The 26137-nt window shown below is 41.7% G+C and overlaps 1 protein-coding gene across 1 annotated transcript in view; it reads left to right on the top strand.

Annotated features, from left to right (window-relative positions):
- Nucleotides 1–26137, top strand: part of LOC121293660 (alpha-1,6-mannosylglycoprotein 6-beta-N-acetylglucosaminyltransferase B-like) — a 1251241-nt gene that overhangs the window by 1193784 nt on the left and 31320 nt on the right. The window contains exon 23 of the mRNA XM_041216828.1: nucleotides 19122–19268. Within this exon, the coding sequence (XP_041072762.1) occupies nucleotides 19122–19268 (147 nt within the window). The remainder of the gene's footprint in view (nucleotides 1–19121; nucleotides 19269–26137) is intronic.

Consider the following 26137-nt stretch of genomic DNA (forward strand, 5'->3'; position numbering starts at 1 on the left):
TCGGGGTGGGGTGGGCAGTGGGGGGAGGTCCTTCCTGCTACTGAATACATGTTTAGCTGTGTATGTTTAGGAAATGGCATTAGCTGGAACAATGAGCTCCAAAATGGCAGTGCTGGCATCAAATCAGCATTGCATGCTGATTGACTATCTGCCTACATTGCATAATTCCAGTAGACACTTGCTGCACATGTATTAACACCCTGATCAAAATGGCGTCAAGTATGACTAGCACCAGGAATGTGCAGGCAAGCCACTGATGCCATTTTGAAGACAAAATGCTACTCATAACGCCAAGAAAATGTGTGCTAAGAGCCAAATTTTGTGACTAGTTTCTATGGAAGAGAAAGAGAAAATGGAGTTTGTCTTATTTCACACTAAACCAATACATTTTTTGAATACAAATGTAGAAAACTAATACTTCACCCATAACAGATTGACACTTTACAGAGTTTATTTTCTAAGATGCTGAGACAAATACTGAAGACAAAGCAATATGACTTTGTTAGCAATCTTCAGCCAGAAGTGCCAAGTGGATGATCCATCTTGGCCCCCTCCGGAGATCCCCAGCATCACAGATGCCAGTCTTCAGCCAATTCGATTCACTCCACATGATATCAAGAAACAGCTGAAGGCACTGGATACTGCAAAGACTAGGGGCCCTGACAATATTCTGGCAATAGCACCGAAGACTTGTGCTCCAGAACTTGCTGTGCCCCTAGCCAAGCTGTTCCAGTACAGCTACAACACTAGCATCTACCCGGCTATGTGGAAAATTGCCCAGGTATGTCCTGTACACAAAAAGCAGGACAAATCCAACCTAGCCAATTACTGCCCCATCAGTCTACTCTCGATCATCAATAAAGTGATGGAAGGGATCATCGACAATGCTATCAAGAGGCACTTGCTTAGCAATAACCTGCTCACTGACGCTCAGTTTGGGTTCAGCCAGATTCACTCAGCTCCTGACCTTATTACAGCCTCGGTTCAAAAATGGACAAAAGAGCTGAACTCCTGGGGCAGGATTTTGCCATTGGCAAATGGGAGCGGTGCCCGCTCGCCGACGTGGGATGACATTGGGCGGAACTCCCGACGTCACCCCGCCCCATTTAAATTTTCAGGAAAGCGGAGGTGCAGCAAAATCAGCTGTGGGCCCGCCAACCTGTCAGTGGCCACTTGAGACCATTGACAGGATCAATTATACAATTAAAGGACCTGCCCATCCTACCTTAAGGTCGGCGGGTCAGCCAGAAGACCCGGCGGGCAATAGAAAAAACATGAAACCTCATCCATCATTGGGATGAGGTTTCATGTAGGGTTTTAAAAATTTTAATACAGTTGTTATGGAAATTATGAACATGTCTCAATTCATGTGACATTGTCACATGAGGGGACATATAAGGGAATTTTTTTTTTCTATTTTTAATATTGTTGAAAGTATAGCAGATCTCCCTGAGGCAGCACTTAGCCTCAGGGAAATGAGTGCCCTCTTTCATGTGCATGTGCGAAAGAGCACACTCTTGATTTTAGGCATTTCCCCCTGCACACAGGGAGCGCACAGTGCTTCCCTGCAGACGTCACGCTGACGGGCCTTAATTGGCCCGCCCACATAAAATGGCACCACGCCTCCAATCGGGGGCACCGATCGGAGGCGTGCTGGCATGCACCCGCACATCAACATTCACCCCCACCCCAACGGGGGGAAAATTCAGCCCCTGGGGTGAGGTGAGAGTGACTGCCCTGACATCAAGACAGTATTTGACTGAGTGTGGCATCAAGGAACCCTACCAAAACGAGTCAATGGGAATCAGGGGGAAAACTCTCCACTGGTTGGAGTCATACCTAGCATAAAGGAAGATGGTTGTGGCTGTTGGAGGTCACTCATCTCAGTTCCAGGATATTGCTGTAGGAGTTCCTTTGGGTAGTGTCCTTGGCCCAACCATCTTCAGCTGCTTCATGAATGACCTTCCTTCCATCATAAGATGTCATGAAGCTATTAATGTATATATTTTGGAAGATATTTTCCTTTTAAAATAGAGGTTTGGTCTGCAAGTATGTCTAAATTGGATTAAAGCCAGCTAGTCTGGGTGCTTTGATATGTACTAGTTTTGATATGTAAGGGAGATAGTGTGCATTTGCATTTTTTGAATGGAGCATTCAAGAAGTGGGGTGAAAACTTGATGCTTTTCTAACAGCTACCAAGCAATAGATTTATATTACTAATAAAATTGGTACAATGAATGGGGTTTCATTGTTAAAAGATAAAGTTCAAAGAGACTGGGGGACAATAGAATCTGAGTTAAATAAGTGGTGGTAGGTATAACTTCAGTAGTTTTCGGGTGTGTCGGCAGAGGCAATGTAAGATCAAAAGGCAGCTGCAAGCTTCCAACTGGTCCAACTGGCTCCACAGTGATAAGAACCTCATTTTGAATTTGTAAGGTGAAACTGCTTTGCCTGGTGTTTGGTTAAGTCTATGGGTTGCTGTTGCCTTAATGGAGATTAGTTTGATAGTAGTAATTTGTAGCCATGTGTACATATATTTTAACCTGTGTAAATTAATAAAATGTTTCAATTAGTTCATCTAAAGCCTCGAGAACAGGCGGTCTGATTCCTGAGTTTAGAGTCGCATCTCAAACACAACACTTAAAATTATTAGTTATGACAGTTGTTTAAAGTTTCCCTCTGGGATTTTTAAATAACTCTGCTTTACCAACCGCATGGGTCATAACATCAGGTCAGAAGTGGGGGTGTTTGCTGATGGTTGCACAGTGTTCAGTACCACTTGTGACTCCTCAGATACTGAAGCAGTCCATGTCCAAATGCAGCAAGACCTGGACAATATCCAGAGTTGGGCTGACAAATGGTATGTAACATTCACACCACACAAGTGCCAGACAATGACCATCTTCAACAAGAGAGAATCTAACCATTGCCCCTTGACATTCAATGGCATTACCATCACTGAATCCCCCACTATCAATGGGGGTTACCATTGACCTGAAACTGAGCTGGACTAGTCATATAAATACTGTGGCTACAAGAGCAGGTCGGAGGCTGGGAATCCTGCAGCAAGTAACTCACCTCCTGACTCCCCAAAGCCTGTCCACCATCTACAAGGCACAAGCCAGGGATGTGATGGAATACTCTCCACTTGCCTGGATGAGTGCAGCTCCAACAACTCAAAAACCTTGACACCATCCAGAACAAAACAGCCCACTTAATTGGCACCCCATCCATAAACATTCACACCCTCCACCACTGATGAACAGTGGCAGCAGTGTGTACCACCTACAAGATGCACTGCAGAAACTCACCAAGGCTCCTTAGGCAGCACCTTCCAAATCCAAGACCACTACCATCTAGAAGGACAAGGGCAGCAGACACATGGGAACACCACTGCCTGGAAGTTCCCCTCCAAGCCACTCAACATTCTGACTTGGAAATATATCGCCATTCCTTCACTGTTGCTGAGTCAAAGTTCTGGAACTCCCTTCCTAACAGCACTGTGGGTGTACCTACACCACATGGACTGTAGCAGTTCAAGAAGGCAGTTCACCACAACCTTCTCACGGGCAACTAAGGATTGGCAATAAATGCCGGCCTAGCCAGCGACACCTACATCCCATTAATGAAATTTTTAAAATGAAGGGCTTATATTAAATTATTTTGAATACAATTGACAGAAGCTCAACAGAGAAGCTACTGCAGCTTTAAAAAGCTTATTTTTTAATGGTGCTCTACAACTGCTAAAAATTATGATTTGTTATATTAATTAACTAGTAAAGCTTCAGTTTATGATAACTTCCATTCAATAGATGAAGCAATGCAGCCTTTTTTTAATAATTGTACAGATTTTTTCTTTACTCAATTCCAAGCAGTTGAGTCACAAACTCTACAATGGACAAAATCTCAACTGATGTGAAAAATTAGACTGTCAGTCATCAGCGTTATATTGCGGGAGCTTCTTTTTAATCTCAACTGTTTTTCTGAGTACAGGAGCTGATTTTTCTTTTTCTGTTGAGCTATGGGACCAAAGTACCAAAAACCTGTCAAAAAATAAAAGAAGCGAATGTGTACTTTCCCTCCCTGAAGATTTACTTTGCAATTCCATGCAAAGGTAAACACTGTTTCAGAGGAGCGCTTGGTCAGTGTTTCCTTCAAACTTTCATTTCTTAAGTCTGAGCCACAAATTGGGCAGTTGTTCTTGAACCAAGAACATACGTTAATATCCGTGCTAGTCACAAGTTTATCGATTAATATGAATCAGAATAACAATGGGGTCAGTGGTCAAACCATCCCTATCTGTCCCATAAGAAAGAAGGGAATAACATCACTGTCGGTAGGGTTTTCAGCTCGGCTTGTGGGCACACATCCAATATACACGAGTGTGAAATAGTGCGTGATGATGTTGGGCGAGCGTCCCGACGTCATCGTGCCTATGCGCAATATTTCAGTCGGCGGACAAACGCGAGGGTCGGCTCACCCGCTGACAATTAAGAGGGCTGTTAAGCCCATTAATCAGTTAATTAAATTGAATTTTCAATGCCCATCCAACTTTATGGTTGGCAGGCGGGCGTATAGGCCAGGTGGCCTTTGCACTTTTAGCGACACCTCATGCACAGGCGGGATGAGTTTTCCAACAGCGACTAAAAAAAAATAAAAAATTTTAAACTCATTTTTCACATATCCCTGTCCAATGTGACAAGAGTCACATGTGAGGATATGTTTTCCTTACTTTTTAAATCTTTATTTTTCATGTTAGACATCTTCAGCTCCCTGAGGCAGCTCTGTGCCCTCAGGGAGCTTTCACTGAGCGCACCCGCACATGCGCACACTTCAGCGCTCACAGTCCTTCCGACCCCACCCCGGCAGCGGTAAGGTTATCAGCGCACATTGCACACTGGCTGGCCATTAATTGGTCAGCCTGCATGAAGTCACAGTCAGGGCCCGATCGCAGGCAGCCCCCCTCCCCCCCACACAGCTGCTCCCAGGCCTGTCCACCCGACAAGGGGAAAATTCTCCCCTGTGTTTAATTTCTGATTCCTTGAAGCAAACATGATCCGCTGCATCTTGCTGGAAAAATAATAGCATGTTAACAATGTCTAGGTGGACCAGGAGTTGCAAACCTTCAGAACTTGCTGGGCACTCCAGCATTTGTTTTGTATAAATGGCGTCAGCCCTTAACTTCATGTTATTTTTAACTACTTGATGGATTTGTATATTAATTGCCCATTAAATATTAAGCCTATTAATTAACAGTGTAATATTGTGATAATTGTTAATGTAATGACAACCTCTGAGACCCTGAATTTGAAAATTTAAGCTGATAAATCTCATTCTTTCAGATGGTAAATTGTTCTTAGAGATGTAAAAAAAATTCTTTCTTTCCCCTTCTTTATTTCATTTCTGAATAGGATTGTAATCTAATATACAAACCCTAAAACACCCTTTTCCTCAGTCACTTCTCAATGCTTAAATCTCATTGGTTGAGGAAATGGACAATTGATCCCACCATCCAGAGTTTCCAGGTGGCTTGCTTCCTTCGCTATGACATTATCATCTCACACTTCCAGCGAGTTTCAGTGCAGAAATTCTTAAAACTGGAAGCAGGAAACAAACCCAACTATTGGAGCAGGATGTGAGCTGACTCACTCCAGTAAGATTCAGCCCAATAAAATTGACAGTACATTGCAGCCTTTTCAGTCAGAATGTGTTGTGCAAGGTGACGCTTCCATTTCTTTAGTTTTGCTTTTAGAAGATTTGACATTCATATTCACATACTTATGTATTATGAAGCCATTGTACATTTTGGTCATGATGCTTGCAAAGGAGGAACCTTGAAATATGAGAGTTCTGTGACTTTGTGCTTGCAGTGGGACTGATGTGGGTTTAAAGAAGCAACTTCTTGGCGTATGATTCTACTAGTGGGAGAATGAGTAATCCTGACTACAAATGAAACAGGGGAGAATTTTACATTGAGAAAACGGAACCACTGCCACCCTACACATGCGTAAAAGCCTGTCTCCAGTAAGTCTGACAGGCACAAAATCAGCAGCCATCCTTTTTATTGAAGAGCAATTGAGCTTGTTAAAAGCCAATAGACTGGTATTTTACATTGCCCACGCCATATTTCGGTGGGTGCACGGAAAAAACATTCAGAGGTAGTCACGCCGGGTGTCAACACGCATTGAAAGGTGGATATAAAGGTTTCAAGTTGGACCATGGCTGAATTTAGAAGAAGAGTCTGTTGGAGAAGGTTGGAGAGTTTGCTCATGCTGCAAGCTGGGTTTAATAATCTTTTTGAACCTTCATTGGGAGTTATTTTTCAGGGAAGAACACCTAGTGATAGGTATTAAGTGAAATTCTTGCACCCGGTATTGGACCCTGAGGTCGGTGTACCAGAAGGCATGCTGCATTCCAGAGGAGGCTCCACCTCCAGTGAGGAGGAGAAGGGAGAGGGAAGCTGGCCAAGGACAGTTGCTCCCTGTGGTCCAGGAAGTTATGCAGCCTGCTGCTGAGCAAGGGCCTGCAGAAAGGAGTCAACCAAAAGGCAGTCAGAGGGAGGAAAAGACACTATCCTTCCAACAGAGTATGCAGGCAAAGGATTGCATACCTCCAAACGTCAGTGTCAATACCTGAGAAGACTCCATCTCCCCAAGGAGACAGTCACATCAATCTGTAACATGCTGGCTGGGGAAATTGCATCAAATTTTGTTGGTGGACACTCGATGCCTGTGGCCTTGACGTTTCTTGCCTCAGGGTCCTTCCAGGCATCACGTGAAGACCTCTGTGGGATTTCACAGCCAGCAGCCCATCACTTCATCAAGGTTTTTACAGGTGCAGTGTTCAGGCATGCCCATGAGTTTATTCCATTGACTGAGGACAACGTCAGCCATGCAGATGAGCCAGAGGCTTTGGTAGCATTGCTGAATTTCCAAAGGTGCAAAGCATAATAAATTGCACACATGTGGCAATTAAAGCACCTTTCGGACAGCCAAAGGCATTCTTTAACAGTAAAGGCTACCAGAATATCAATTTGCAGCTAGTATGCAACCACAAGTATAGATGTGCAAAACACTATCCTGGCAGCAATCATGATGCCTACATGCTTGGGCACTTCCAGGTGCCAGGGACATTCTGTGGACCAGAACCCTTGGATGGCTAGCTCCTTGGTTACAAAGGATACCCCCTGAAGACTTGGCTAATGACCCCAGTCCAAAATCCATGCACTGAGCCAAAGAGGAGGTAGAACAAGAGCCACATTTCCACCAAGGCCATCACTGATCAGACCAATTGTCCTGCTTGAGACTCACTTATGGTCTTGGTCTGCTGTGCCTTATACAACTTGGCGTTCCAGAGAGGGGAAGCCCTGGCAGAGGACATTTAAGTGGAGCAAGCCCCATCCACTGATGAGGATTCTGAGGATGTGTCTGATGAGGAGCAGGATGAGTTACGCCAGTCAGCTGTATAAGCCGGTGCATTGGATGCCTTGAATGCCAGGGAGAGTCAAGATGCAAAATTTAACTAGAAACCTGTAATTTGATCAACGACACCATCTTGGCCTTCTGACCTTCTTTTGCTATCTCCCACTCATCAACAGCAGGGCCGCCTCTACATATGCCAGTGTAGAGATACCATATGAGGGTGCTCAGAGTGCCCCACATTGGCATAAACTCCAATAAGAGCATGCAGTCGATTGAGATCAAAATCCACACATCACAACCATTAAACACTAATACAGCCAGAGCCACAAGTGCAGTTATTCATTGATAAATCAAAAAATTGCACAGCCAACACAAGCAAGCAATCGTCCTTGTGAACCCACATGTGACTAATGTGGTGCCTTTTTAAAACATTTATGGGTGCTATGGCATGGTGCTCCCCTTTCGCTACCAGCTGTGCTGGAGAAAGGCTGCAGGCTCCTTTGCCTGGGATGACTTTGACAGCCATCCTCTGGGTCACCTGAAGCTGTGAAGGCCCTGGCATGGTGGGAGTCTCCTGCACAGTGGCCACAGCACTCAGAGACATTTGTGTCAATGGCAGAGGAGAGGCTGCCTCTACCAAAAGCCCCTTGACAGGTGCCCCCCTCCCACCCCCAACAGGGGCAGCAGCTGCTCATCCGCTGCCGTGAGGTCCATTTGGCTGTCACTGCTTTCTTGCGAGGAGCTGGATGTGACTCCAGGCTTTTTGTCCCCTTCTTGCCTGGGCTCTGGGCACCAGAGCTCAGAGACAAGGCAATCATGTGTAGTTAGGACGCATATCCAGTATCCCATCGGTGAGCTGCTGGGGTTGGCCCTCCATGACACTCACCAGCGTCTCAATGGAGGAAGCCATGCATTCTGAAGAACAAGTGATCACAGCACTCGTGGACTCCTCCAATGTCCATGTCAGTGCACACAAACCCTCTGAAATCTCTGCCACATCTCCATCTACCTCATACTATATGTCCAGCATCTGTCACTTGATGGATGACTCCAGAGGTTCCTCATTACACTGGGGTTCAGCATCTATATCACCTCCAACATTTCACCAACTGCCAGAGGCCTGCTCCTTCTCAGTCCAACAGCTGGTCTTGCGATTGTGATGTGCTCACCAGTGTGTGGATTCCTTAGAGTGAACTCTCACATTCCTACTGAGGTGCATGTATCTGTGCTGGTGTTAGGTGCAGAGCAAGGATGTGATGCTGCACCTTCTCCTCCTCCTCAGAGGTTAATGTTAAACCCTCAGGGCGAGCAGCTGCAGCTATCATGTTTGTCCTGTGTGTGAAAAAGCACAATGAAATTAAGGGCCATCATCATCATTCAAGGTGAGCTCAGAGAGATGTATGCCCCTAAAAACACATGATGGTAACTAGGGTTTGAACCTTAGGTCTTTCAATATTGAGGCACACATTCCGCCCTAAATCCTGCATGCCTCCAAAGTCAAAAGCCATCAGTGCTACCTCCCCACCGTCTTCCGCAGTTTCCAAGTGGCCCCACCACTGCCCCCTTCACCACTGTTTGCAGGAGAAAGCTACGGGCCTTGGAATCTTACCAGCCCAGGGCCTTCCTCCAACCTCACCTCACCCAACTGATTGTCAGACATATAGGGGTGAACATGGCCACCTCGGCTTGACCATCTCCCGGCCTTCTCTGGGCATTCTATTCCCTCTTCTCCTGCAAATAAAAATGGACATTGTAATGAATATACTGTGTTACAATCATGCTTTCAAATGTGTGGCCAATATGTCTTTTGTCAGTGTTCAACATTTCTCATTGCTGCTTGTTAACTCACAGGTATTACATTTCATAAGCTCACCCCCTCTCCGACCCCCTCAAAATCCCACGTAGTCATGCAGAGTGACATGTTTGCTTCATATCACCTTGTGCATTTGTGCAAGATACTAGGTAATCCCACACTTGACACGCTTCACACTCTTCCATATGGATCCAATTCCTAAATAGTTACACACACACCCTGGCAGATCGTAAGCCTCTTACAGCACTGTAACCAAGTCCTTTGGAAGACCCCACAGATCTCCTCTGTGGCCTCCATCCAGGCTGCTTTGGTCTCGTCTCCTCTTCCTGTCTGCAGGCATGAGGACCTCCCATCAATTCCTCACAGCCTGGAGGAGGACTCATGGGGAGTCACCATCAAACCATAGAGCCGTCCTTGGTCTGGGCCCCTCAGCAGCTGCTGGCTGCATTCTGTATCCATCTGTAGAGAGACAGAGAGTTAAAGGGTAGAATTTGAAACACTTGTTATTCATAAGGAGAATTAGACAGGTGTATTGAAATGTTCTTTCCTCCCTGGCAAGCATCCTGAATAATTCACAAAGGTACAATAGTCAGGAACATTTAAAACAAGCTCTTACCTGCTGCTGCTACTGCAATATGTCTAAGCATTTCCAAGTTGTGTCCCCAACCTGCAGCCTCCAGAGCACCAATTCTGCTGCAGCTGCCACAAACCCATGTAAGGGTCCTTTTAAACTTCTGGTTCACGGTCTGCACCTTCTGCCCTGTTGTGCTACCCACCATTGCTTTCTGTTGTTGGCCGGTTTCCTGAGGGGCGGCCGTTAATTGGTCATAAGCAGCTTTATCGTGGCCAGAAGTTAGCAATCCACGGACGTCTGGGTGGGACTCCTGCCCCTCGCTAAGGAGCGTAAAATTCACCCCATAGAAACAGGAGTAGACTATTCAGCCTCTTGAGCCTGTTATGCTATTCAATTAGAGAATGGCTGATATGTACCTCAAACATTTATGTACCTTCGCTACATAGCATTTGATATCTTTACCTAAGAAAAGTCTAATGATCTTGATCTCTAAACTTACAATTGACCCAGCGTCCTTAGCCTTGCGGGGTAGAGTTCCATATTTTAACTACCTTGTAGGTGAAAAAATGCTCCCAATTTTACCCCCAAATGACTTAGTTCCAATCATAAGATGTTATGCTCCATTGTTTTGATTCCCACACTGGAAAAAATAGTTTCCTGTATCTTCACTATTAACTCCCTTTATAATTTTAAAGACCTCCATTAGATCACCCGATAACCTTCTGAATTCAAGGGAATATAGGGTTGCCAACCCTCCAGGATTAGCCTGGAGTCTCCAGGAAATGAAAATCAGCCTCCAGTACACTGGTGTGTGCAATCCTGGAGAAAAATCATCAGGACATTAAAAAAGATTGTTTCTGTTTGTCATTTTCTTTGAAAGTTACTCTTTATCAGACATAAAAACATTGAAAATGGGGGGAAAGACTGTTTGGCTGACAGTCATGCATCATTGAATGAGTCCTTTTGTTTTCCAATTGGCATAGGAAGGCAGTGCGTCACAAGGATGAATGTATTGTCCAACTAATAGCTGGGGTGTGGGGCAAGACATATGTGATGAAACCTCCAGGAATACATTTAATCACAGTTGGCAGCCTTAAGGAAACAGAACCAAATTTATGTAACTTCATGAATTACTCTTTTAAGCTCTGGTATTACTTTGGTGATTTTTTTGCTGTACTTCCTCCAACACCAATAATTCTTTCCTGAGGTTCAGTACCCAAGACTGAATTGCAGTACTCTAGATGGGATCAGACTTAGGCTCTGTAGAACTGAAGCATAAGTTCCTCACTTTTGTTTTCCAACCACATTGAGATAAAGGTCAACATTCCATTAGCCTCTTTGATTACTTTCTGTACCTGTGCACTGGCTTTTCCTGATATATTGATTGGGGTCATTGTCCTGACTTGTCTATTTTTAGTACTCTCTGAAACCCAGAGAATGTAAATCTTCGCTGCTGACTGAACCCTGAATGAACCTTGTTCTGAATATGCCTCATGTACTTTGCTAATGTTACAACCTGTAATGTGTGTTTCATAATCTACACAAAGGTGATGTCAGTGTCACGTAAATACACATTTCTTGATGTGTGTTTCACTCTCAGGCTTTCCCTCTCTCACACAAACGCGCACACATATGATTTGCAGCAAAACTGCACAGATTTGCCATTCGCCTCAGCTGGTAGAAAAAAATGACATCCGCGCAGTGTATTTTTGGGAGTTTTTCACCGACATAACAGGATCTGAGGGTCACAGTCTTACTTTAACACATATTAAGGAATATGTGAAATACATTTCCAGTAATGTAATGTGATTTTATTCTTTAGGCTAGATTTTAAACAAACTTCTGATCACGTTCTGTAAAGTAAAAGGTAATTAGCTCCTAGTTAGTTGTTTTCATTTTCAGTTCAGTTCCTACTCAGTGAAGTTATTGCAATAAAGCTATTTGCTTATTAGGCAAAATGGTTTTTAGTTCCATTTGCTATTTTGTCATTTTGTATGAACTGTGTTTTGCCAAATCAAAAATGACTATTAAAACCTCCAAGCTAAATGCACACAAATGATCACAATATGTTCACTGCTAGAGGCACGTTTTTAATAAGTTAGTTACATTTACATTTATTAATTTATTATGGTGCAAGCCTATTCAGTGGTTGATGATAACAAGGCAAATAAGTTCAGCTATAATTAACACTGGAATGCTGCATTACCATATTTGATAGGGCAACGGATGGAGTCAAAGAGGAAGATATGTGAACCTTTGGAAACTCAACCTTCCGTTTTAAGTTAATCATAAAGATATTTTAACAGGTTAAAAAGAAGGTAGTGTAAATAGATCGCCATGGATTTGTGCTAATATGTTGATTGCTACTTATTTGGGAAGAATAGTAAACACTGGATCTATCCTGTCTTGATAGTTCAGTGGTGCATATTGGTCACTATCAGATAATAGATACCATAGACACAGGAAATGAAGGAGGTATATTGTGTACAGCCCTCTACAATCCTTTATTATGGTCAGTAGCATGAAGGCATCATTTGTCCTGCTTATGTGTTTCAATACTCCAGATAATTTCAAGTTGGAAATTGTTTGATCCTCTGATCAATATATAGCGCTCTTTAACTCTTCCTGCATTGCATGCAGTTTGTGTTTGTTGCCCCTATTCCCTCAATTCTAAAATGAAAGCCTAACACATCCTGCTTAAATTATTACAGTTTGTTTCAAAATATTGTCCTTTCTATTCATAATCCATTGGTTTGAAAAATACAGTCAACGTTTAGTAATTTCAGTTACAGCTGGTCCACTACTTTTGCATTATTGTACAGCTTGTTTAGGCATACAAAGTCAAGGCGAAAGGAAAATGAAAAGAAAGCAATGGAGAACATGATACCAAGACAATCTGGAAACAGGCTAGTATGACATGAATGAGAGATAAAGGATTAAGTATAAATAGCAATAACTTGAACAGGGACAAATAAAAAGTACAACCTCCAATCATGATCACTAAATAGTGAACATCTCAACTTGTGCATTATGTTGTTTAATCCATGAACTTAACCCACTGATCAATCAACTGGACACAATCAGCCTCTACTGCTGTGCATGAGATAACGCATTTTGTGGCAGAAACTTTCCATTGGACAGAAACAAATCAGATCAAATTTTGACTCAACCATGTCAATCTTTAGAGTTATAAGTTTGGACTTACTAGAGGATAAAAAACCTTTTAGTTGGTTTACAGCTTATTTGTGGACAATGTTTTTCTCGATGTTCCTCCAAAATGCAACGGCCTTGTAGGCTCAGGAAGGAAGCAAGTAAAATGTGTTAACCTTTCCCTTTAAGAAAATAAATAGATACAATAGGTTATAGTAAAAAAACTAATTAAAATAATGAAAACAGATGGAGAATGAGATAGAGGAAAATGTTCAAGCGTGTCTTATTCTCTACTGTATTCTAATTATTTATTTTACCAGTCAGTAGCTAATATTAAACTGTTATCAGAACCATTCCTGACACTTGAATAATTTAATGTTTCTTTCAGCAATCAAGTGCATGAGCTAAAAGGATTAAGTGTTCCAATGCTTTTATAAAGTTATTTGTAATTAAGTCAGCATGATCTTCATTATTTTCAACTTGGTTCATTCATGCTAAAGAGTGGGGGGGATAGCTAGACTATGACTTTCAAAAAAGTCATTTTATTTTCAGGGCAAGTATCACAAGCATCATTGGTAATTTGGGTGTCATACCCCTCAGAAATTGTGCTATTATTGTTAGCCAAAGATTCAAAGAACAAAAAAAATTAATATTGCTCTATGTAATTGGTATCATATGGAATGCCTTGATTGAACTGCTTGCTTGATGCTTTAGAACGTATCATAAAAGATCGAAGTAGGTCATTTGACCTCTCAAGCCTGCTCTGCCATTATATAAGATCATGGCTGATCTGATTGTGGCCTTAACTCCACTTTCCTGCCTTCATAACTACTGATTCCCTTGTTGATCAAAAATATGCCTAACACAACCTTGAAAATGTTCAATGACCCAGCCTCCACTGCTCTCTGTGAAAGAGAGTTCGAAAAACCAACAACCCTCTGATAAAAGAAATTCTCCTCATCTCAGTCTTAAATAGGAGACCCCTTATTTTTAAACTGTGCCCCCTGCTTTTAGATCCTACCATGAGGGAAACACCCTCTCAGCATCTATCCTATATAGCCACCTGAGAATCTTATATGTTTCCATAAGATCACTTCTCATTCATCTAAACTCCAATGATTATAGACCCTACCTGCTGAACTTTTCTTCATAAGACAACCCCAAAATCCCAGGAATCAGCCTAGTGAACCTTCATTACCCTCACACCATTTCTAATACAAACAAGGAGCAGGAGTAGGCCATTCAGCCCCTCAAGCCTGCTCCGCCATTTAATAAGATCATGGCTGATCTGATAGTAACCTGAAATCTGCATCCCACCTACTGCCGATAACTTATCACCCCCTTGCTTACCAAGAATATATCCATTTCTGCCTTAAAAACATCCAAAGACTCTGCTTCGACCTTTCAGGAAGAGAGTTCCAAAGACTCACCACCCTCTGAGTGAAAAAAGTTTACCTCATCTCTGTCTTAAATGGACAGCCCCTTATTCGTAAACAGTGACCCCTAGTTCTGGATTCTCCCACAAGAGGAAACATCCTCTCCACATCTACCCTGTCAAGACCCCTCAGGATCTTATATGTTTCAATCAAGTCACCTATTATTCTCCTAAGTTCCAGTGATAAAAGCCTAGTCTGTCCAACCTTTCCTCATAAGACAACGCACCATTCCAGGTATTAGTCTGGTAAGCCTTCACTGGACTGCTTCAAATGCATTTACATCCTTTCTTAAATAAGGTGACCAATACTGTACACAGTACTCCAAATGTGGTCTCACCAATGCCCTGAACAACTGAAGCATAATCTCTCTACTTTTGAATTCAATTCCCCCTCACAATAAATTATCACATTCTATTAGCTTTCCTAATTACTTGCTGTACTTGCTTACCAGCCTTTTGTGATTCACGCCTTAGGACACCCTCTGCACCTCAGAGCTCTGCAATCTCTCACCATTTAGATAATATGCTCCTCTTTTATTATTCCTGCCAAAATGGACAATTTCACATTTTCACACATTAAACTCCATCTGCCAGATCTTTGCCCACTCATTTAATCTATCCACATCTGTTTGTAGCCTCCTTATGACCTCTTCACAACCTACTTTTCTACCTATCTTTGCGTCATCAGCAAATTTGGTGACCATCCCTTCAATCCCTTCTTCCAAGTCATTTATATAAATTGTAAACAGTTGAGGCCCCAACACGGATCCCTGTGGCACACCACTCATTACATCTTGCCAATCTGAAAAATACCCATTTATGCCTACTTTCTGCTTCCTGTTAGCCAGCCAATACTCTATTCATGCCAATATGTTACCCCCATTTTGGCAGGAATAATAAAAGAGGAGCATATTATCTAAATGTTGAGAGATTGCAGAGCTCTGAGGTGCAGAGGATGTCCTAAGGTATGAATCACAAAAGGCTGGTAAGCAAGTACAGCAAGTAATTAGGAAAGCTAATAGAATGTGATAATTTATTGTGAGGGGGAATTGAATTCAAACCTAGGGAGGTTATGCTTCAGTTGTACAGGGCATTGGTGAGACCACATTTGGAGTACTGTGTACAGTATTGGTCACCTTATTTAAGAAAGGATGTAAAGAATGAGCTTTTGTTTTCTGCAATAACCTTTGATTATTGAGACACTTTATCAAATGCCTTCTGGAAATCTAAGTACAGTACATCCACTGGTTCCCCTTTATCCACAGCACATGTTATCTCCTTAACCAATAAGTTGGTTAAATACGATTTCCCTTTCACAAAACTATGTTGACTCTACTGATGACCTTGAGCTTATCCAAGTGCCCTGCTATAACTTCTTTAATAATAGCTTCCAACATTTTCCCTGTGACAGATGTTAAGCTAAGTGGTCTGTAGTTTCCCACTTTCTGTCTCCCCCTCCCTTTTTGAACAATGGAGTTACATTTGCTATCTTCCAATCTAATGGGACCTTCCCCAAATCTAGGGAGTTTTGGAAAAATAAAACCAATGCATCGACTATCTCACTAAACACTTATTTGAAGACCCTAGGATGAAGTCTATCGGGACGTGGGCTCTTGTCAGCCTGCAGCTCCAACAATTTACTCAGTTCCACTTCTCTGGTGATAGTAATTTTCCTGACTTCTTTCCCCACTTCAGTTTCCTGGTTCATAGCTGCTTCTGGGATGTTACCTGTATCCTCTATATTGAAAACTGTTGCAAGATACCTGTACAATTCATCTGCCATCTTGTTGTTTTCCATTATCAATTCTCCAGAGTCATTTCTATTGGACCAACACTCACTTTGTTAACTCATTTCTTTTAAAAATATTTATAAAAATTCTTACCATCTGCTTTTATATTTCTGGCTAGTTTTCTCACGTACTCCAATTTTTTCTTCCTTATTGGTCTTTTAGTCATTCTTTGTTGTTCCTTATACTCTGTCCAGTCTTCTGGTCTTCCACCTATCTTTGCACAATCATGTATTTTTTCTTTAAGCTTGATACCATCTTTAACCTTTCTAGTTAAACACGGATGGTGTGCCCATCCCTTGGACTTTTTCTTACGCGTTGCAATGTATGTTGTATGTAATGAATGAATGAATGTGATGCAAGTAAATCCCTCCTTACATAAGGAGCCAAAAACTGCACACAATACTCTGCATTGTCTCTCTGTTTAAATAATATTCTGTTTTTCTATTCTTCCTGCCAAGGTGGACAACCTCGCATTTCCCACATTGTACTCCATCTGTCAATTTTTTGCCCACTCATTTAACCTATCTATATCACTTTTCAGACTCTTTTTATCCTCCAAACAACCTGCTTTCCTACCTATTTTTGTCTCATCAGCAAATTTGGTTACAATACATGCTGTCCCTTCATCCAAGTCATTAATATAGAACATAACTAGTTGAGATCCCAGCATTGAACCCTGTATCACTCCACTAGTTTGCCAAGTGGAAAATGACCCATTTACCATCTCTGTTTCCTGCTAGTTGCCAATCCTCTATCCACGCTAATATATCACCCCCAACACCATGAGAGTAGTGTAATCTTTTAATGGCACTTTATAGAATGCTTTTTGGAAATCCAAATACCCCACGTTTACTGGTTCCCCAATATCCAGCTGCTTGGTACACCCTTAAAGAATTCTAATAAATTTGTCAAGCATGATTTGCCTTTCACAAAACTATGTTGACTCTGCCTGGTTGTATTATGATTTTCTAAATATCCTGCTACTATTTCCTTAATAATGGATTCTAGCATTTTCCCAATGATAGATGTTAAGCTAACTGACCTATAGTTTGTTAATATGAGTTTGGGAATTGCAGCATGTACTATTACCATACAAACACCATCAGGACATCACCCAATTGGAAGCAGTTCCACAACATTGTTCAGAAGCAAATGGGGCATATAGGCGTGGCGCCACATTCTTACCATCAAAACATTTCTCTGTCATGTTCCTGTCACACGCTATCTCCCACACCAGCAATCAGCCATTGCTCACCCTGCCACAGGTAAATGATGGTTAGGCAGTAGCACGTGGAGCTCCAGTGATTTCTCCAGATTGCTGCCTTTATTCCATCATGGAGAGAAAGACAAGAAAGGAGAAAGTAGCAAGTAGACTATGAGGGCAATTGTAATGGAGGAAAGGAAATTGATACCTTCCAATTCTGTAACTGTTTTGCTTTTCAACCAAAAGGCTCAATCAGAGCCAGTGAAAGGATTTTTTCGTTTTCTGTCCCCTTTATATCTTGGCCCGCCAACTCACGGTGCTGCATTGAGTGCTCACTGCAACCAAAGCAGAAGGGAAATAACAGTGGGAGCTGACTCTGCATATCACAGAATCACAGAATTTTAACAGCACAGTTGTTGTGTGAAGAAGGTTTTTTCCTCACATCACATTTACTTGTTTTGCAAATGACTTTAAATCTGTGCCCTCTCGTTCTTGATCCTTTTATGAGCGGGAACAACTTCTCCCTATCAACTCTGCCCAGCCCCCGCAGGATTTTGAACATCTCTATCAAATCTCCTCTTAGCCTCCGTCAAGCATCAAGCTCCAAGGAGAACAGTCCTGTCCTCTCCAATCTATCCTCTGATACAGGAAGATTGAGTTGGAGTCATGGGCCAGATTGAACTGGTAGGCAGATGTCCCATGTTGACCCACTCCTGGCAGCAACCCCACCTTGAAAGACTGGGTGAACAATAAGTTCCTTCAACTAATCATTGGGAATCCCAAAGCAATTGTCTTTGGCGCTCCACCATAGCTTTGTTCTCTAGACACCAATTCCATCCTTTCCTTGGCAACTTATTGAGGCTGAACCTGACTGTTCACTACCTTCCTGTTAAACTTCATCCTGACCACATATCCTGACTATCGCTAGTATTGCCTGCTTCCACTCCTAACATTGCTTGCCTCCACCCCTGCCTCAGCATATCTGCTGCTGAGACCCTCACCTATGCTAATGATACCTCTAGATTTAATTACTCCAGCGCTCCCCTGTCCGGACTGCTAGGTTCCACCCTCCATCAAACTTAAGCTCATCCAAAACTCCACTATCAATATCGTAACTTGTACCAAGTTCCGTTCACCCATCATCCCTATGCTTGTTGATCTGCATTGGCTCCCAATTAAGCACCACCTCGATTTTAAAATTGCCTTCCCTGTTTCAAAGTCCCACTGTGGCTTCACCACTCTGTTACTGCCTCCAGCCCTACAATTTTCCAAGATCCCTGTGCTCTCCCAATTCTGGCCTCTTGAGCATCCCCGATTATAATCGCTCCACTACTGGTAGTTGTTTCTTTAGTTGCTGGGGCAGTAAGGCCTGGAATTCTTTAAACATCTCTGTCTTTCCACTTCTCTATCCCCCTTTAAGGCACTCCTTAAAACCTACCCCCTTGACAAAACTTTTGGTCATCTGCCTTAATATGTCCCTATGTGAAATAAGTGCCTTGGGAAGTTTTACTACATTAAAGGCAATATATTAATGCAAGTTGTTGAGGCTAAAGCCAACCACGCAGAACTCAACAGGATGGGGCTTGGGCGACTGTAGCTCTCGAGTCTTATTTATAGTACATTTGCCTGCCTGAAACTGGTCTCTTCTGTTCTTGGTCTCTTCCTGCTTGAGCATTGTCATATCAGCCTTTCTTCCTAATTATCTTTATCTTTTCCTTTGATCTTATTCTCTAGCTCTTCATCGGATTGGGGTTCCCATACGAAGGACCTGCCCCGCTGGAAGCCATTGCCAATGGATGCATTTTCCTGCAGCCTCGATTCAACCCACCCCATAACTCAAAAAACAATGAGTTCTTCAGAGGAAAACCCACATCAAGAGAGGCAAGTTGGAGCATTCAAATGAATCATATTCCCTACGTGTGTTTATCACATAAGCAAAACTTGTTTTTCAGTGCTGTAGACACTAAACAAAAGTCCTTAGTGCTAAAATTACAACTATTACTAACCAACTTTGAATGTCTGCTGTCTTCCACTATCTTCAACACAACAAATAACTGATGGAATAAATCTTAATGTAAAATGTTTTGACCTTGCAATTACATGATGGAATACTAGCATACACATAGTTAATGTTATTGTCTGAAATCACAGCCTCTTCTATCTTAGCATAAGTATAAGCCCATTTATTTTATCAAGGAACACCTATGCTAAAATAGCAGAAAATTTCAAATTGACATGTTAAACGTTCATATGCTACATCCCATGATGCAGTCCTTTAGGTTTTTAAGTTTATATTCACTTACCAGCTATTAGTTGTTTGAATGGAATTAAAAGTAATTTCTCATGCAGTGTAAAGGCATTTGCAGCTTGGCTCATGGTTTTATACTGTTCAGCATCATTCAGCAGGGGAACTGATGTACATTTTAAATCCCTTTGGCCAGCGATTAAATTCTTGGGGTGGAAATCTCTCCAGCGTTTTCAACACATTAGCAATGCATAATAAGCCACGCGAGTAAACTGGGTGGAAAATGTTTCAGTCCATTTTGCACCATTAAAATGCCTTTCCCAAGTTCTCCTGTATTTTTTGAGTCTTTTGTGATCCACATACCAAGTGTCCACTGACCTCTTTAGCCTCTATGAGAGTGAAAGCCAGTGGTGTAGCAGCTGTTGGTTTCCTTTGTTTGGCCTCCTAATGCAAACAGGGTAACCTAGAGCAAGATACATGAGGTGCAGTAGCTTCCAGGATCAGTTGACCAAGGTAGAATTGAGACATTTTTGAAGTTAAGATTCTGGAGGGCTTAAATACTCATTTCTACCACTGGAGATCAATTTTTATTGTATTTCTTGCCTTCAAGCTCCTGCACTTATTTCTAACAGTGCCAGCCCACTGGCATATTTTCAGACTCCTCTGTAGTCAGGGATTCTCAGGAGTAGGTATGGCATTGCCCATGGGCACAACATTACCATTATCATAGAGGAAGAGAGAAAAAAATTAGGATAGAGCTAAAGAGAGTAAGAAGGATGTAGTCCACAACAGATCATGCCCCCATTGGATATATGGCACCACAGGTCTTATGATGAACTTTCTGAGGAGCTGTGCATAGGTAGAATGCAAACCAGCAAAGGCACAATACTACATAAAAGCAAAATACTACAGATACTGGAAATCTGAAACAAAAACAAAAATTGTTGGAAAAACTCAGCAGGTCTGACAGCATCTGCAGAGAGGAAGACAGAGTTAACATTTTGAGTCTATATGACTCTTTATCAGAACTACATCACAATATTCATCACAATACTACATCTTTGATTTGCTGCAGGAAGCTATGCTTATCTTCCCACTCTGTCTTGTCAATGGCTATGAAGTGTTCACCATCCCGAACTTCTATGGCTAAGGGTAATTTCAGATAGCAACAGAGCCAGGCAGGAGTAGAGGCACGCATTCATTAGATCACTCATGCCCTTCAAGGAGAGCAGGCTAATCCATCACCTTTGGCGCTACAGCAAGGTAATCACGAAATAGAACCATGTTGTTTTTATGGACCTTCTAGCTTCTCCAAGGCCTAGGATATAATCAATAGCATTCCCATTGCATTGAGAAAACTTACAGAACATCCACATGACTACATCAAAAGGAAGGGCTTCTATTGCCTCAATGTTCACATTGTATATGATAACAATCAAAAGGTCTTGTATGTCAATACATGTTATGCAGGAAGTTGTCATTGATGTGTTCCTACTTCATCATTTGACCCTTGCTGACTTCTTTAGTGAAAAGAATCAAATTGACAGAAGATTTATAGGTGACCAAACAAGCTCCCTGCTCCTATGGTTATTAACTCCACTAAGTGTTCTGAGATGAGTCCTTCTACTTTGGACCGTCTTAGACAAACTGTAGACATACTTTGTATCTGCTGAACACTTATTTACTAGTACTAAATTTAAACAGATTACAGAGTAGACACGTTGCTCCTAGCTATAATTCCAGCTTCTCGAGAGAGTGTCTAACACATGGCTGACTGATATTAGTGGTACATCATCATCTATGTCATACATTAGCATATCCCATCTGTTAACCCTTTATACTACACTAAGAAAGTCCCAAACAGCAACAGCAACAGCAACAGCAACAAAAGACCACTACAATGAGGCACGTGCCACTACTAGATAGGTCATTGAAAAGATTATCAGGATGTTAAAAGCAAGCTTTTCTGCCTGCACAGATCGGGAGGGGTACCGCAGTGGGTTCTGGTTTCACTTCAACTGCTGTTTTACACAGGTTTTATACCATGCAAATAAGCAGACCCCGGAAACCTGCATGTAACTTTCTCTACAGACACTTCTTTAAAGCAGCATGACTCACCTCATGGAAATATTAGCTCGCATGTCATCTCTTTAAGTAGGAAATTGACTGAAACAATAATTACAGATTTAAAATGTCACTTGATCACTCATCACCTCAAAAGGTGATAGTTTTCTTGTCTAAAGGCTGCTTCACTGTGGTTCACTTGCCTAGTTCTGGTTATGAAACTGTGATCCTTATTCATTTTAGGAATAGGTGTGCATCCTGTGCCAATTATAGGGCAGGATTTTTCGCTGAGTGGACAGGCGGATGCCCGACCCACTCGAACGTAAAATGACACGAGATGATGTTAAGTGAGCGTCCCGACATCATCGCACACTCGCACAATATTTCAGTCGGCAGGTGCACGCGGTAATCAGCAGCGCGCCCGCTGACAATTAAAAAGCCTATTAAGGCCATTAACAATGTAATTGATTTAACTTTTTCACTGCCTGTCCAGTCTTACAGTTGGCTAGCAGGCAAAAAGACCAAGTGGACTTTGCATTTTTTGCGAAACCTCATCCCCCCGCCCCCCCCACAGGCAGCACTGAGCGCTGAAGCCCTCCAACGTAAAATCGCAGTCTGGCCCCGATCGCGGGCGGCGGTCAGCTTCCCAACTGCTCCCACCAAGCCTGCCCGACAAGGGAAAAATCCTGGCCATAGTTTCACTGTCAGACCCATTTTCTGATATTTGCCTGGTCATAAACTCTAATTCATATTGGCCATGTTGATTGCTTTAAAATTTCCTGCCACAAGGATAATTGTGGCTTCAGTTAACCATCATTAAAGTTATGGGTAATCTGTATTTGTGGTCTTGCTGTCATCTCATTTTATTATACAGGCCTATTAGCATATTTGGGTTATCGTAAATATATTAGTTGTCCACACCAGGTTTCAATGATTGATGAGCAGCTCTACTGTGAGTCAGCTCAGTCATTTAGTCTTGACTGCAGCACAAAGTACTCTGATATCAGTTTGTGCAGCCAGCAGCTGCAGGGAACAGATTTGCTTTTATGGGATACATTACTTTGCAGTAATCTCAAATAGCTTTCAGTGTATAAACCAGCTTTCTGTTTCATTGAAACTCATAATCACAGGCCTGCAGGTTTTCCTGGATTTCTTTCAAAATAATTAAAGTTAACTTGTTGTTATGGTGATTTACAAAATACTAGGGGTGAAATTGATCTTGAGCTGCAGGACAAGTCAGGCAATAGCAAATTGTTGACCAATTTTACATCCTAACAAGGCAAATTGGCTGGTAAGTTGGCCCGTTTGCTTGAAGGGGAGGGGAGAGGTAGGTTGATGGTGGACATAGACCATATCATGTCTGAATGGGCCAGTTGCTCTTTTCCAATCTCTTTTTATGACCAACTACTTTCCTTGCTGTTGTACTTTTCCTATTTCCTCTCATATCAAACTTCATTTCCCTTTGCTTTTCCCTCTTGTTCTTCTTCTAATTCATCACAATCCGTTTCTCTCTCCTGTTTACATTCCTCCCTCAAATGAACTGCCTGAAAACCTCAGAGACATGCACTGCAGCAAAATAGCTACTAACTTCAGAAGATTAAATGCATTCCCTACATGATCTATAATAAGCTTTATGGCACATCTTCTCTTAATATCTTATCTTTAGCATCAGTACAGCACCTGCTGTTAGGATTGTTTTAAAAAATCTGAAGAAATGGTGGATTTGGGAGAAAAATCGTGCCCCTATCAATAGTTAATGTGAAAATGCATGCATAAATAACACTCCTCAATGGACGGAATAACAATATGCCACTGTTGTTTAATTCTGAATTTATGACTTTAAGATGGATACTGTGGTTGAAATCCAAAATGTTAATTGCTTTGCTGCAGCAGAAAGATGTAAGACAGTAATTGAGAGGACATAGCAAAGCATATCCCTTCAGTTTAATGAACCTGATCCAGAAGGTTTACACAAATAAAACAACAATATTTCTGATGTTTCATTTTACCATGTAGTAAAATATCAGATTTTATGCATGATAATGTATTTCGGTGGCACTGTAATTAATAAGATGCAGATATTATGTATGATACGGTGACATCTTTGTCACATGCAATCAGTTATTTCATTTCCTATTGTGAAAAATTAGATAGTTCTGCCTGGGCATTCAATTTCTCTTGTTGTACAGTTTATAATGGTTATGCAGCCTTGTGTCTCTGTTATCAGTTAGCTTATAGTAGAAACACTCTGCATGAAGAGAGTTTAAACTGTTAGTGTCTCAACAACCTGAAATAAGCTCCAGCATTGTTAGGCATACTACATCAGAAAACTGTGCCAGAGGAGGCATCTGACTACAAGGAAAGCTTAGTGGATAAACCTTGCCCAATAATATAAAATATACTGCATCAGGTACAGAAATCCTACAAGCCAAAATTTAAGAATATCTGATTGCACGAATATGCTTTTCTTAAATCTGCAGTGCAAATATGATGCATTGTTAATAAAAGGGATTATTAACAGGCAATTTGCTTTGACAGTGGGAGAACATAAGGGAGGCAAGTAATTTGGTGGCATCTCAAGAATTTCTATACTTACTACGTATAGTCTGGTTTGCATGAGCACAGGTACTGCGAATCTGCCCAGGGGCAGTGAAAATGCTAATTGCTGAGTGAATATGAACCATAACAAGCCATTTGACATGATAGATTCCTTGCAGTATCCATGGCCTTGATTTCAGATTTGTTGTTAACACTGGCTCTTGTACTAGCAACAGTGGTACAGAACAAAAAGAAGTGGTTAAATGGTGCAAGAAAATTATAAGCACCGCTGTAAGAAGTAGTAATTTGCGTAACTTCCAATGCACCTATCTATTATCCCTTTCATGTTCCCACTGGGGCACTGTGTTGTGATGACCACAGATGTACATGCAAGTACTGTACTAATCCCATTTTAAAATTATACCATTTTTGCATTTATGTAACAAGATACAAAACCAATGCCATCTGGACCCACTCATCTCTCATCAGAGACCAGGATCCTTTTTTGATGGGCAACTTGATTTTTTTCTCTGCTCAATGCCATCTCTTATGCAGCCAGCGGAGAAAAAGAAATGAATTCTGTTTTGGATGATTGACAGACCACCATGCGGACTAATTAACTTACATACAATTTACCCAACGTTACTGATCATGAGACAAATAGAAGTCATGGTTTTTGAGACAGTGATTAAAAATATATAAAATCACATTCAGGAAGAAATTGGACCTTATTGCACCCAGTTTATGGGGATAAATCAGGTACAGTGAGGCCCAGTTTTAAGAACCAATATCCTGCACCCCAAGAATGCTTGTAAGACATCCATAAATGTAAATTGGTGTGTGTACCTGAATTTGGGCTTGACCATTTTCCAAGCATTACATCCCTTATTTATGTACTCAGGAGCCTATTTTAGGCCATCTTACATTGGTCTGGAATGATTGGACATATGAACATACGAACTAGGAGCAGGAGAAGCCACTTAGCCCTTCAAGTCTGCTTCACCATTCAATAAGATCATGGCTGATCTGATTGTAACCGCCCACCTACCCCCGATAACCTTTCACCCACTTGTTAATCAAGAATCTATCTAGCTCTGCCTTAAAAATATTCAAAGACCCTGCTTCCTTTTGAGGAAGAGGGCTCCAAAGACTCATAACCCTCTGAGAGAAAAAAATTCTCCTCATCCTTGTCTTAAATGAGTCCTTATTTTTAAACAGTGACCCCTAGTTCTAGGTTCTCCCACAGGGGGGAAGCATCCTCTCCACATCCACTCTGTCAAGACCCCTCAGGATCTTAAAGATTTCGGTCAAGTCACCTCTTACTCTTCTAAACTCCAGTAGATACAAGCATAACCTGTCCAACATTTCCTCATAAGTCAACACGGCCATTCTTGCCTTCTCTGAACTGCTTCTAATGTATTTACATCTTTCCTTAAAAAAGGAGACCAATACTGTACACAGTACTCTAGATGCAGTCTCACCAACAACTGAAACATAACCTCCCTACTTTTGTATTCAATTCCTGTCACAATAAACAATAACATTTTTTCAGCTTTCCTAATTACTTGCTGTACCTGCATACTAGCTTTTTGTGATTCATGCACTAGAACACCCAGATCCCTCTAAATCTCAGAGCTCTGCAATCTCTCAAAATTTGGATAATATGCTTCTTTTTCATTCTTCCTCGGAAAATGGACAATTTCACATTTGCCCATATTATACCCCATTTGCCAGGACTTTTCCCACTCACTTAACCTATCTGTGTCACTTTGTAGCCTCCTTACTTCCTCTTCACAACTTACTTTCTTACCTATTTTTGTGTCATCAGCAAATTTAGCAACCATACCTTCATCCAAAGTATTTATATAAATTGTAAAAAATTGAGACCCCAGCACCAGTCGTT

This window comes from Carcharodon carcharias, chromosome 22, assembly GCF_017639515.1.
Source record: "Carcharodon carcharias isolate sCarCar2 chromosome 22, sCarCar2.pri, whole genome shotgun sequence".
Taxonomy (NCBI): domain Eukaryota; kingdom Metazoa; phylum Chordata; class Chondrichthyes; order Lamniformes; family Lamnidae; genus Carcharodon; species Carcharodon carcharias.